Below are 13,475 nucleotides of genomic sequence, written 5' to 3'. Positions count from 1 at the left end.
AATACACATTTTGAAGTACATTAAAGCAGATTTAAATGAGCTAGATGTGAACATAGAATCTACTTTTAAGGAATTTCCTTTTAAAGAAAAAAATAACAGGTAAACTTTCTCTCAGAATCAGACCTTAAAGACCATGCCAAAATATATAGCTTTTTCTTTCAATAGGGATACTGAGCTATGATTAAAGGATTTGTGGTGGGAATTCAGAACTGCTACCTGCTAACGTTTTCCTTTCCCATTTTTGGAAGCAGACCATGTATAAGTGATAAATTTAAATTTAGGTGACTGGCCTAGACTGTAACTCCCTTGACCATGGAAGGATTCAATTTTGTTTCACATTCCTAGTGTTTAGTGCATTGCCTGGCACATGGTCAGAATGCAATAAATATTTGTTGAATGATTAAATGAATTAAACAACCATTTCAGCATGAAGGGGTGACATATTTGAAATTAGAAGAGAAGAGACACAGGAGATCAGTTGATCAATGACAATAGACTAGGCATGACTGGGTAGATGCGTGGAGAAGGCACCAATGCTAGAATGTCCCATACTTAGTAACAGATGAGCTACAGAGGCTGGGTGAGAAAGAGAGGTAAGAATCAGATATAAAGTGGTGAGAACCTGTCACAGGTGTAACGGAAAGGTGGAAAAACAATAAGCTTTCTTTGAGGCATGTCGAGTTTATGGTATTCCAACATGGAGATTGGCTGAGGTAGTTGGAGAAATTAGAGAAGAGTTGGTTAAGAGTTAAACATTCAAATGAGAGCTTCTTGAACAGAATAAAAAAATAGTTTATAATGAATCTTATTTGGGTCCTTATCAAAATTTTACAGCAAAACAACCAAAGCAATATAATATAATTGTTATGTTATTGGAGAGGACATATATGTTTATTCTTCATGACATTAATGCTAAATAAAATCTACTGAAAACTTAAAAAAAACAAAACTAGGTGATTGGCAAGAGGAGGCCCATTCAAGGACCATGGAAGCATTAGGGATTCTCAAGCTGGAAAAGGCAGAGAGAGTAGACAGGTCACTCTTAAGAAATTCCATTCCTCTCCATCCCCACTCAAAATAATACAATATTAGGGAACTTTCTGGAATAACTTATTCCAAAAATACACTTTTCAGTATAAAAGTAAATGTAAATATTTATCAGGTTTCAATGGAAGACCTGTTTTACAAGGGTTAAAAAACCCAACTCACAATAATTCAGCAGAACAACTTCACTAACATCAAACTTTTCAGGTTAGAATGTAAAATATGTATTTACCTGGCTGTGTCTGAGGGACTCTTGGACGTGGAGATGTTTTTGCTTTGGGAGGAGTGCGCGCTGTCTGCTTGGGAGCTAAAAGAAAGGACATAAGGCTTGGAGCTCTTGAGCTCTTGCAAGAATCACAGTTATTTAACAGCCTCTACCAGTGGTCAGCGAACTGAGGCTCGCGAGCCACATGCGGCTCTTTGGCCCCTTGAGTGTGGCTCTTCCACAAAATACCAACTTCTGCGCATGGGCCACAAAGTTTCAATCGCACTGTACATGCGCGCCCGCACGTGGTATTTTGTGGAAGAGCCACACTCAAGGGGCCAAAGAGCCGCATGTGGCTCGTGAGCCGCAGTTTGCCGACCACTGCTCTAGGCTCTCAGAGATGTTTGTCGAGTGACTGATGAGCTACATACACAGCAATTCATGCAGTTAAATCTTCCAAACAGCTGTGAAGTATAGGAAGATAATTTCTTGTTACAACAGAAAACAAAACAAGAGGGAACATTAAACGATATTCAAGATATTCAGCTGGCAAATGAAGCTGTTAGAATTCTAGAAACATCTACTTTAAGTACCTTTTAAACAGGTTAAAATAAATTTCATAATAACAAGTATTCATCCTTACACGTTTACACCATTTTATCAGATTATCCCAGTATAATACATATTTTGAGTGCAAATAGATACAATTTCTTAAAAAAAAAAGTTAGCATGTCACATTCCAAATATACCTAGAAAAAAATGAATGTATTTTAGTAGCAAGTGCTGATGGAAAAATTAATCTTATTAAAGAAAATAATTTTTATTGGTCATATTGAGGAAGAGAAATTGAACAGAAATGAAAACAAAAGATTACTGAAGAAAGTCATTCCTTCGCTGGGCAATTCCCAAAGGCGTTCTAGGACACTCGGTATAAAAACCAATTATTTCTTCACCAAGGAGATGAACAGTCTATGCTGCTGGGGAAAAGGAATTATCAAATGCAAGGTTGCAGTTTGTGGAAACATCTCATTTAGTTGGACTAAAGTGTATCTGGTGTAAGAGGGTAAGAATAAACAAAATGTTTTCCAAGGTCAGGGAGTTCCAGGTACCTTACAAAAAGATTGCTGAAAATAAGAACTATTAGATACTAGAAGTTTCTAGAGTCTTCAGAGACTTCCTCAGGAAACTAAGTCAAAATATGCAAGGCATGCAATGGTCTTAGTGGAATCTTCTTGCCTGCAGAGAGATAAACACCAGGATATGTTGGAGGTTACACTGGTTTAGGAGCCTGCAACCTGGAGCGTTAGAGCTCCCTTTGCTAATCACTGGGTGACAGCCGCAGGATCTCCATCAAAAGGTACAGAATATTTATTTATTTATTTATTTATTTATTCATCTGAAGCAGTGGTTCTCAACCTTCTGGCCCTTTAAATACAGTTCCTCATGTTGTGACCCAACCATAACATTATTTTTGTTGCTACTTCATAACTGTAATGTTGCTACTGTTATGAATCATAATGTAAATATCTGATATGCAGGATGGTCTTAGGAGACCCCTGTGAAAGGGTCGTTTGACCTCCAAAGGGGTCGCGACCCACAGGTTGAGAACCGCTGACTAAAGTTTTACGTATGTCTCCTTTTTCCCCAACTGACCCCCACTCCCCCACCAAGCCATTCCCACCCTGGGCAAGCCCCCACCACCCCAGTGTCTGTGTTCATTGGTTATGCTAATATGCATGCAAAGGTACAGAATTTTTAAAGAGCCCTTCCAATTCTAAGATTCTCTGATTCTAGAGTTTTTTTCAGCTTTATGATTTCCCAACTCCCAACTTCCTTGCTTGCTGAGGTTCCTGACAGGCTATTTGCTTCCTCCAGGGAATAGGAAAAATAGTTTGCAGGTAAAGGCATATCATGAGGCAATGCCACAAAAATGATTCAGAAAGAGATAAGAATCACTAATAGTATTCACATTTAAACATTTCAATAATTTAATTATTACAGCGATTAAAAACAATAAACTTCAAAAAGCTTGAGATAACTGACACAGATTCAATATTTAATAGGATGTTTCTGTGAACAATGAGTAAAATAAATAGCTCTATCTTTGGAAATAGAGCCATATAAAAAGTCAGATGGCAATCAAAACACAAGTTTGGACTTATTTGTAATCAACTCCTATTCCAAGAGAGTCTATAAATATTGAGAGGACTTTTCCTTATAATCAGAAGCATATTTAGTTATTGATGTTAATGACTTGTTTTTCTTAATTTCCAACTCCACCATCAAGTAAACCTTTTATGATTTTTCAAAGTCACTGGTTTGATTTCAGCTTCTCTTATTTGCATGCAGTGAAATGGTCAAACCACTGCAGGAAGGAGTGGAAAGAAGTAAAGGACCGGATAATGACAAGGTGACAGGCCAGTAATACCTTTTATCTGGATTGTGTGGTGAAACTTGTTTCTGTTAATACATGACCACAGAACTTGTAAAACTAGTCAAGATGATTAAGTACTTAAAATTAGGATATCTATTTATATTTAAATGGAATATAAGTGGTCTTCCCCAGAAACATTACTATTTCCCATGTTAAACACTTGCACAGCAGCTGAAAGGTGTTTTTCAGCCACACCGTAAAGACTATTCACAACACGTGACGGCTACAAGTGATGGATAGATGAGAAGAGGGGCAGTGACAACTGTGAGCTGAGTGATGAAGGCGGGGCTTCCAACGTCAAGCAGTGCCCTTGTTACCTTTCCATTCTTACATTCTGCAAACACTCACCTTCTACATAAAGTACAAAATAATGTATTTACCCGGTCCAGTCTGAGTAGGATTACAGTTTGGGAAGGCAGAGTTGATGCTTCTATGCTCATTAAAGGAGAATAACCGAGGTTACCATGGTGCTTCGCACACCTTGAGTACAGATGACAGAAATGATGGTAACAAGTAGACTTTTTTTTTTAAAAGAAACTGCAACTCTGCAGCAAAAATAGCATTCCTCTTTCTGCATAATGCCTTAGTTTTTTTTAAAAAATGCTTGGAGATGACAGGTTATAAAAATACGTTCAAAGTAAGTAATGTCCTTATTTTTAAAATTTTCCCTTCACCCTAGTACCTCCTCAACAATGCTAGAAAGATATATTCCATAGTAACCATAAAGGGAAAGACAAAGTAATTAAAAAAGTGATAAATAAAGCTAAGCCAATTCAAGAAGCATTGACTTTCACTTAAATAACGGAGAAAACATCAAACATGCAAATGAACATGATGGAATGAGTGTTAACAGAAAATGTGTTGCCAGGGTAGAAAGTATGAATGGATCGTTATACAAAATACATTATCTGAAATATTCAACACAACATCAAGCTGGCAGAATATGCAATGTTAGGGAAAAGATGCTTTAGATTTGATAGTTTCGCTGACTTAAAGTAGAGACAGAGACCAGGTCTCGATACAAAACTGAATGAACAAAGAGACTTCTTGGACAATGGTTATAAATAGAAGAATCTAGAAATGATGTTGCAACATGAATTCACAATGAGAGAGAACCTGAGGTTCTCAGATGATGGTGGCAATGAGGACAAAAGCTGCTTAGGTATGTCATTACCTAACGCGGTCTCGGGTGGTTCAGACACATTTGTAATAGATTCCACAACTGTATCAAAAAAAGGAGAACAATTTTAAAAATTGTCAGACGTCCAGCTATAGTCAAGTATTTTTCTTTAATATCAATACATCTCATTCTCTTAAGATTTTGCATCGTATTTTTACAGATAGGACAATGAATTTAGACAAGAAAAAACAGAACCAAGAGTGGAAATTCTATTCTATAAAACTAACCCTCCAACTAATATTTATGTTTTAACTGTTATTAACTTGTTGTCAATTGTTATTATGCCTCAATATTTAGATACTGCAGAGAAACTGAAATCTATTTCTGTATTCAGAGAGCCTATTATCATGTTAAGAATCCAAGAAGTTGGAAGCTATAACTCTTCAAATCTATTCAATTGAAGAACAAGTACAGCAGCTTGAAGTTCCATGTTCCATGGACATAATATACGTGAACTAAATATTGTTTAATTAAATGAATCAAAGCATGAAAACCTTTACCACCTTCAGTCTTTGGCTCCTCTGGCCTGAGTGGTGCTTTGGAAGTGGGATCTACATAATCTGTCTCGGCTGATGCTAGGGAGGAAACAGGGAATGTCTGGTTAGTGGTGGGCAGCCATAGCACTCTGTAATGGAATATTGCTTAATGTGAAAACACAGATTACTAGATACATCTGTGAGAATAACATTTAGGTGATTTATGAAGATGACTACAATTTAAGATGGCAGAATGAAAGCAGGAAATAAAGGCAATGTGGGAAAACACACACACACCACACACACACCACACACACACCACACACACACCACACACACACACACACACACACACACACACACACACTACAGCAGTTTCTACCTGGAGCAAAGCAGCTTGTTTCACTTCCTTACATTTTTTAAAAGAATTCTAGTGAAAAAAAGACATAGAATGAGTCCTTGGGAAGCATGATGATGAATACTACAAACGATATTAAAACGAAAAATAGTGTATTGTGCATATTTATATTGAAAGAGTGATCAGGACATAAAAATGCAAAATTTGCATTCTGACTGAGAGAACTAAATAAGGAAATTGTGAAACGTGCATAGCAGTAGAGCAGACATTAGCACAATGTTCTCTATATAATGTTTGACTTTCAAGACTCACTAGATGAGCACAGACAAGGTGTGAAGAGCTATGAAATGTCACAAAGCATGAGGGCATTCAAAGAGGACTTCCACAATGAGATGGAGAAAGCACATATACCTGACTTCCAATTAGGAAACATTTTTACCTCTAGCTCCCTCTGATGACTCAGTGCTAAATGTAACAAATTCCAGGCCTTCAGAAACTAGTAAAAAACAACACAGGATGATACAATTGATCACTATGGGTTGTTGTGAACATTGAATGGATGAATACAAACTATTTAGAAAAGTGCCTTGTACCTATAACTGCTCCATGCTAGCTGATATAATACGTTATTACTAAAACCAAAAGAAGCTCTGATAACTGAATTGAACTCACAATTGTATAAATGTTGAAGGTTACCAATAACAACCATACCTTGTACTGCCAACATGAGTACTCAAATGCCATTAGCTAATTAAAAGATGCACAAAGGAGATGAATAAGTTTACTATCCTATGCTATAAAAAATAAGATCCAATATTTCAAGATAAATGTTAGGGTGTAACAACAACATTGCTAAAGATGTTTTAAAAATTTAGTTTTCAATTTTGAAGGCAATAAGTTCAGGTTTATATTGTATAAGTAAAGTTTTTTTTATCTTTTCTGAAGGGAGAACTTTCTCCTTCCTTGATGGTCACAATTGAACTAGCATTATTTTCACGTGGCAGAACAGAATCAAGCTTACTGCTAAACCGTACCACAAATTCATAGCTGTTAGTGAAAACTAAGGATAAAGAATAAAATCAGTTCTTTTAAGTGGTTTTGTGGATTACTTAATCAGATACATGATTATTATCTAAAATGAAACAGAGCAAACAGTGAAATAAAGGTAAGTTTTTCTACACTGTTGAGTAACATAACATAAACTTAATGCATTACCAAGTTAACACCAATATACAATCATGGAAAGAGCATCATACAATATGTAGAGAGAGTTGTTAAATGTGCATTCTTCTGTGTTTTTTTTTCATATTTGGAAATACAACCCTTGAAGTTTATCCCTTGAAGCTCACAGTATATCCAGATAAATAAAACAATCTATTTACCAGGTTGACTTTGTGTCATTTCTAGACTTGGTGATGTCACTGGTCTCAAAATAAGAGTTTGAAGATCAGTAGGAGCTGAAAGAAGAGGATCTAAGTTATCAATTATGTATAATTTATTTCATAGGTTTTAGACAAGGGTAGCAATGAACTGAAATGCATAGACCCTCAAAATAGTAGGATGATAGAGAGCTCATGCAGACTATTCATTATTTAAAGCAGAAACTGGCAAACTATGGCCCTCCTCTGCTTGGCCTGTGAGCTAAGAATGTTTTGTACATTGTTAAAGGATGGAAAATATTTAAAAGAACAGTAATATTTCATAACATGTAAAAGAGGTATGAAATTCAAATGAAGTTTTATGGGAACCAAGACACATCCACAAACTAAGATAATTCAAGGCGTATTTACATATCATTTACATATTGGCTTTGGTTGCCTTCAGGCTAAATTGCAGAATTGAGTAGTTGTGACAGAGACTGAATGGCCTGCAAAGTCTAAAATATTCACTAATTCTTCACATAAGAATTTTTGCTGACCCCTGATCTAAAGCATCCTTCTAGAAAAAGCAAGAGCCTATTTGAAAAAAATCAGGTTATTGTTAATTATTACATCTGAATCTGAATTCCCACAGGGGCTTTTAAGAGCTTCCTACAGCTGATTTCATAATAGTATCATTAACATAATGCTCAGTATCACCTAACAGTGTTTTGTTCTATGTTTCAGTTTGACTGCCCTAACATAATGCTCAGTATCACCTAACAGTGTTTTGTTCTGTTTCAGTTTGACTGTCCTTTGGGTACCCTCAGTAGGGGGTGAGACTTTTTGTTTTATTTTTGCTGTTCCCTCCCTTCCATCTACTAATTCAAATCCTAAAGTTATTTCAAAGTCCAACTATTTTTTAACATAGATCCTTGACTCCTTTAAATATTTCCTCTGCATATTTTTACCACTCAATTAAACAAGCTGCTTTTGTATAAGCAAATTCTCTTAATATCTAAAAAAAACTCGAGAACAGGTTTTTTCCATAATTATATTATCATCTGTTCAAAAGGTAAAACACACTCTTATTTTGATCTCCATCTCTGTTCAGCTCTCCACCCCACCCCACTCAACTGCTAATATGGTGCTGAGAGCACATAGGCCAAGGAAATATTTGTTTACATAAACCAAAGAAGCAGCACTTTTTTAAAAAGAGATGAATGAAATGGAATAGTAAGAAAATTGAATAAGATACATCCTTTGTCAGAGACAATCCTTATGCAGGGCACATGACGAATTTGGCTACCACATAGGTCTCCCAACCATGAGCCTTCTGGTCAACCCTGCAGTCGTAGACATGCTAACCATTATTTTCACCTTTGTATTTAGAAGGCATAGTGGTGAGAAGTGCAAGTTAGCAAGACACCTATTTGTCACTCCTGGGGCCCGACTGCAATGGGCTGGAAGGACTCTTAAACCAGAAACCATAGATTTTCTTGTTTTCAATGGAGAAGCTTCAGGAAGATGCAAGTTTGAGAGGAGGATTTTCCCCCCTCCCATTGTTTTAAAATTAAAGAAAGAAGATCTTGGTTACTATAGTGTTTGAAGGTCTAGAAACAACCACCAACATTATACATAGGACCTATGTTTTCTAAAACATATTAGATAGTTTCTTGAGTTTATTTCCAAAGTGTGAAAAAATTTATTATACTAACATAATTTGTTCCTTATCATCACTGAAGGTCCTTTAGAGTCCAGTTTAATACATAAAATTTATTGATTAAAGGAATAAATATTAATATGCATAATTAGATACTCAGAGAAATTTCTACTTAGATTAAGAACAATTGCTATACTGTGGTGGAAAATAAGGAATAGCCAAATTCATCAAAGGTTGCAGAGCCTGTAACTTATATTTATTAGAATTGGCACTTCCAGGAGGGAACATTTTTTGATAATTTAATACAATAAGGAATCCTCATTCCTTAAAATAGGAAAAGAGTAATGAGAATATCAAACAGATCTTTTAGAAAGTAAAGTTGCTCAGAGAAAGTTCATATTACTTAGATGACATTGTTTTATAGATTTCAATACCAAATAGAAGGAGAGCAATTTGATCTTCAGACTCTTCACTGAATCATATAATAAAATTTTAAAGGGGGTTTCATACCAGATAGATTTCCTCAACTGGATCCAAGGACATTTGTTAAAAACAATAGGTAACACTGGAATAAAGAATCCTGACTACTTATATGATGAAGTATGAAATGGAATGACAATCAATAGTAGTCTAAGAAAGCAAAAGCAACTCTGGCTGTGACAGTGATGGAATGGGTTTTAATGAGCAAGAATATGTTTAATGAGGTCATAAAAATTGTTACCTAATGTTCCTGGAGCCTCAGAACTATGAATAACATGTTCAAAGCCTGTAGTGGGAACTAACCAAAAGCAACAACATGAAAATGAGAAAGTTTAAACACACATAGAAAGTCTTAATTTTTCCTTCAAAACATTAGTTTCAAATGACAAACAATTTTTTTAAACCTTTGAATGGACAAGAAGTAAATAGTTTCTTTTTGAAGTTTTGGTCAAACTGTAGCTAGGAATAATTCATTGCAGAAAGTAGTCACAACTCTTGAACTCAGTTAAACATCTTATTATGGTCAACATGAGGTTTTCCAAGGTGTTTGATTTTCTGACTCTTAATTAATATGAAAGCTTGCTTTGGAAAATCTGTTTGAGATCATTGTGGTGTTTTAGGAACTGAAGGAAGAAATTTTGGATTACTCTAGTGAAGGTGGTTTTGGAAATAAGGCTCTTGATTTTCTAAAATACGTTATATTTCCTTGAAATTTAAGTTATATAACTTTTAAGATTAAAATATTTTCTCCTATTTTGTTCATTTCTTTTAATTACTAAAGAATCTTGAGAGATAAAATACATAAAATTAAATCAAGGAGTGAAGAGTCTTAACTTCGAAAAAAGGTAAGGACTATAGCCAAACTGTAGGTTGTGTGGTCTTAAATTCACACCAAGAAATTTAAATATGCCAAGGAATCCATGGCACTATACCAATTGTTATGTTTAGTTTAGTCTAGAGAAGATACAGACATTACCCACTGCATTTGAAACTTAGCTTTATATGTGAGCACTGTTTAGACAAAAGTACATGAAAAAAATTCAAATAACACAAACATTCTAATCTAGGTCCATGAATAGCTTTTAAAAATAGGTAACTTCTTTTAAGAGTCTGCAATACTTTTTTTTTGTTAATCCTTGCCCGAGGATATCTTTCCATTGACTTTTAGGGAGAGTGGAAGAGAGAGGGAAAGACAGAGAGAAGCGTAGATATGAAACACATCAATCGGTTGCTTCCAGCATGAGCCCTGATGGCCTGGGCCAGGGAGAAGCCTGCAACTGAGGTACATGCTCTTGACTGGAATCAAACCTTGGACTCTTTGGTCCACAGGCCAACACTCTATCCACTGAGCAAACCCAGCTAGGGCAAATCTGCAATACTTTTAAGAAGAAAAATAAAGTAGAAAGACAGCAGAGGATGACAAGACAGTCCTTTGAAGCTGATGACAATTTGATTATGATGATGATTGAATAGGTTGACAATGGGCAGAAAAGTTGATAAGAAACACAGAATATCATTACGTAATGTAAGAGTAACAGGTTGAAGGACTGTGGGAAGAACTGGCCAAAAATAATAGAATAAGCCAAAGAAATTTTAAAAATTCTTTTGATGACTAATTTCAGAGGTCAATTTTTAAACTTCAGAACTGAGAGAAAAGAGACACTTGTTCTTTGCAGGTTTGACCAAATGGCCAAGTACCCATTAATCTCCTTAGATATAGCATTGTACTCCACTAAATACTATGGTTAACAAGATGTTTGATTATACGACTCTCGCTAATATGGAAAACTCTCCTGGACAAAATTTTTTGCACATTTGTATAATATATACTTTGCTAACTCTACTGGGAAAAGCCTTTATCAGTCTACTTGCCCTTTGTACAAGTTGACATAAGTGCCTATTATTTTTGTCTAGTACTTAAATAACCACAGTACAATTATGAGTTCATATGTTTGAAAACATAAGGATCAATGCATACTAAATGGACTGTGCTCATCAAAATTTTAAAGTGGTGCTTGATTCAATAAGTTAAGAAACATTTTTAAACCCTGTCAGGAGAGTCAGTCTACTCTGTCATATAAGCTTGTCATTTAAACTTTCAAGACTTAGCACATTTAAAATCTTAACAATTAACTAAAAATATTATTCATTGAAATAATATATCCACCAGTATAATCACAGAGACACTAATACAATAAAATATAATAAAAAATAATATGAGCAAAGAAATGTGGTATTTCCAGAATTGATGTGACATAAGCAGTGTAAGTAAGGAATGGATGAAAATTCATGCTTGAAATGAAGCTTGAAAGAGAAATGCACATGATCATGTGACACAATGTTGAGAAGTTACATGGCAGTTTGATGTCCTGAAATTAGTTTATGCACAGTTCTCGTAAATCCAACAGATAGCTTGACATAGAGCTTAGCATAATTTCAAGATGAAGACTAATGGATTAACAGCAGATGTTGAGATGGTTTTAAGATGAAGGAGAACCTGTTACTACAATGGTATGACAATGAGTAGGAAAAGCACTATTTGAAGGACACACATTCTCATTACCTACGATTTCTGGAGCTTCAGTTCTAGGAGTACCAGGCTCAAGATCTGTAATAGGAACTAATCAAAAAGCAATGAAATAAACACTTGTGAAAGTCAGCAAATTAAATCTTACACATATAATACTGCTTTAAGAGGTGTACAGCAGTTTTAAATGTTTTTCTAAAATTAAATACTTGTTATTTAAAGGCTCAGCCATCCTATAGCCAGGTAAATGTTCTTTTATGAGATAGTCAGTCATAGCCTAACACAAATCTAGTAAGTATCTCAATAAAGTCAACATGATACTTGTAAGTACCTAATTCTAACTATTGCTCTTAGAAACTTGTTTAAACATTTTATTAAATACTGGAGGCCTGGTGCACGGATTCGTGCACTGGTGGGGTCCCTTGGCCGGGCCTGTGCCCTCTCACAATCTAGGACCCCTCGGATGCTGATTTTGGCCTGATCTGGGCAGGCCAGGCTGAGGGACCCCACCGGTGCACGAATCTGTGCATCGGGCCTCTAGTATGCATATAAGATCTTTGGTTAATCTCTTCCCGCCCTCCCCCTCTCCCCTTTCCTCTGAGATTTATCAGTCTATTCCATGTTTCCATGCCTGTGTGTTGAGCATCTGCCCCCTGGTGGTCAGTGAGTTGAGTGTCTGCCCCCTGATGGTTGAATGGTCAAATGGTTGAATGGTTGCTTAGGTTTTTATATATATAGATATATTTAGGTAACTATTCTGGCACTTGTTGGTATATCTGTGGAAGCTTTAAGAAAATAGCATGTTTTAAGAATCATATAATAAATAGCGTTTATGTTTGAAAGAAGAATAAAGAATAAAGCAAAGTGAACCATGTTCATCTCATTGAAAACTCAAATTTGGAAATAGGCTCAAACTTAGTTTAGGCACCCAACAAATCAGGATAAGGCACATTCACTCAGTGTGTGGTGCCCAATAGAGCACATCTCTGATCACAAAAATGTGGTATCCTATGATACTTGTAGGGTGGGATCCAAACTTCTGAGTCATAACTTCAAGGATTTTTCTTTTACTACTCTTGTGGACCCTTCCAAACACAGCACTATCATCACCATTTAGAAGCAGGGGCCCCTTTTTCCAGAAGCCCATGCCTCTGGTTGGCCTCTGTATTCCCTTTATTCTGCCTGTTCATTTTCATGATTTTAAGACCCAACTTGTTTCTAACTCCTTACTCCTGTCTTTCACAGACTTCTCTCTTTCTCTGCAGATGTTCAGAGCCTCTGCAGAAAGATCAAGCTAGATTTGCACAGACACGCTGCCTTGGTTCAATCTCTGAATGTTTGATATTGGGGTAGGTTTTGACTTTGACTATACCACGGACAAGAAATAAAAACAAGCTGCCTACTTTTGTGATATCCTCACAGCTGTTGATGTGACTCTAGAGGGATGAAAGGCACTTAATGTTTGGTTCTTCAATTAAAAATGCTTGGTTCTATTTAAAATATTTTGTCTTTAATAAAAGAATATAATGTAATAAGGAAAAGTAAATAAAGTATCTATTAAAAGAGAAGATATTTATGCAGGAAGAACGAGGAATTCAGCTGCCACACAGGTCTCCCCCAACCATGATTTCCTTTGCTAACTCAACAGTGGGAGCAGCAGCAGATCATCTTGTGCCTTCACCCACAGAAGGCTCACATGGGCTATCACTCCCACCCATGGACATCAACCCTAGGCTCCATAAAGCTGCTA

The 13,475-nt window shown here is 35.9% G+C and overlaps 1 protein-coding gene across 9 annotated transcripts in view; it reads right to left on the bottom strand.

Annotated features, from left to right (window-relative positions):
* Window positions 1-13,475, bottom strand: part of ABI3BP (ABI family, member 3 (NESH) binding protein) — a 259,187-nt gene that overhangs the window by 77,940 nt on the left and 167,772 nt on the right. For 6 of the 9 annotated variants that reach the window (XM_014528309.1, XM_014528308.1, XM_014528311.1 and 3 more), the window contains 7 exons: window positions 11,762-11,818; window positions 9,440-9,496; window positions 7,080-7,154; window positions 6,137-6,193; window positions 5,367-5,438; window positions 4,858-4,905; window positions 1,277-1,351 (listed from right to left, as the gene is read on the bottom strand). In XM_014528309.1, coding sequence (XP_014383795.1) covers window positions 1,277-1,351; window positions 4,858-4,905; window positions 5,367-5,438; window positions 6,137-6,193; window positions 7,080-7,154; window positions 9,440-9,496; window positions 11,762-11,818 — 441 coding nt within the window. The remainder of the gene's footprint in view (window positions 1-1,276; window positions 1,352-4,857; window positions 4,906-5,366; window positions 5,439-6,136; window positions 6,194-7,079; window positions 7,155-9,439; window positions 9,497-11,761; window positions 11,819-13,475) is intronic. The other 3 variants (XM_014528314.1, XM_014528315.1, XM_005880197.2) reach the window with 2 other exon arrangements.

Source organism: Myotis brandtii, unplaced genomic scaffold, assembly GCF_000412655.1.
Source record: "Myotis brandtii unplaced genomic scaffold, ASM41265v1 scaffold63, whole genome shotgun sequence".
In the NCBI taxonomy this organism is placed as follows: Eukaryota; Metazoa; Chordata; class Mammalia; order Chiroptera; family Vespertilionidae; genus Myotis; species Myotis brandtii.
This window is presented reverse-complemented; position numbering and strand designations above follow the sequence as displayed.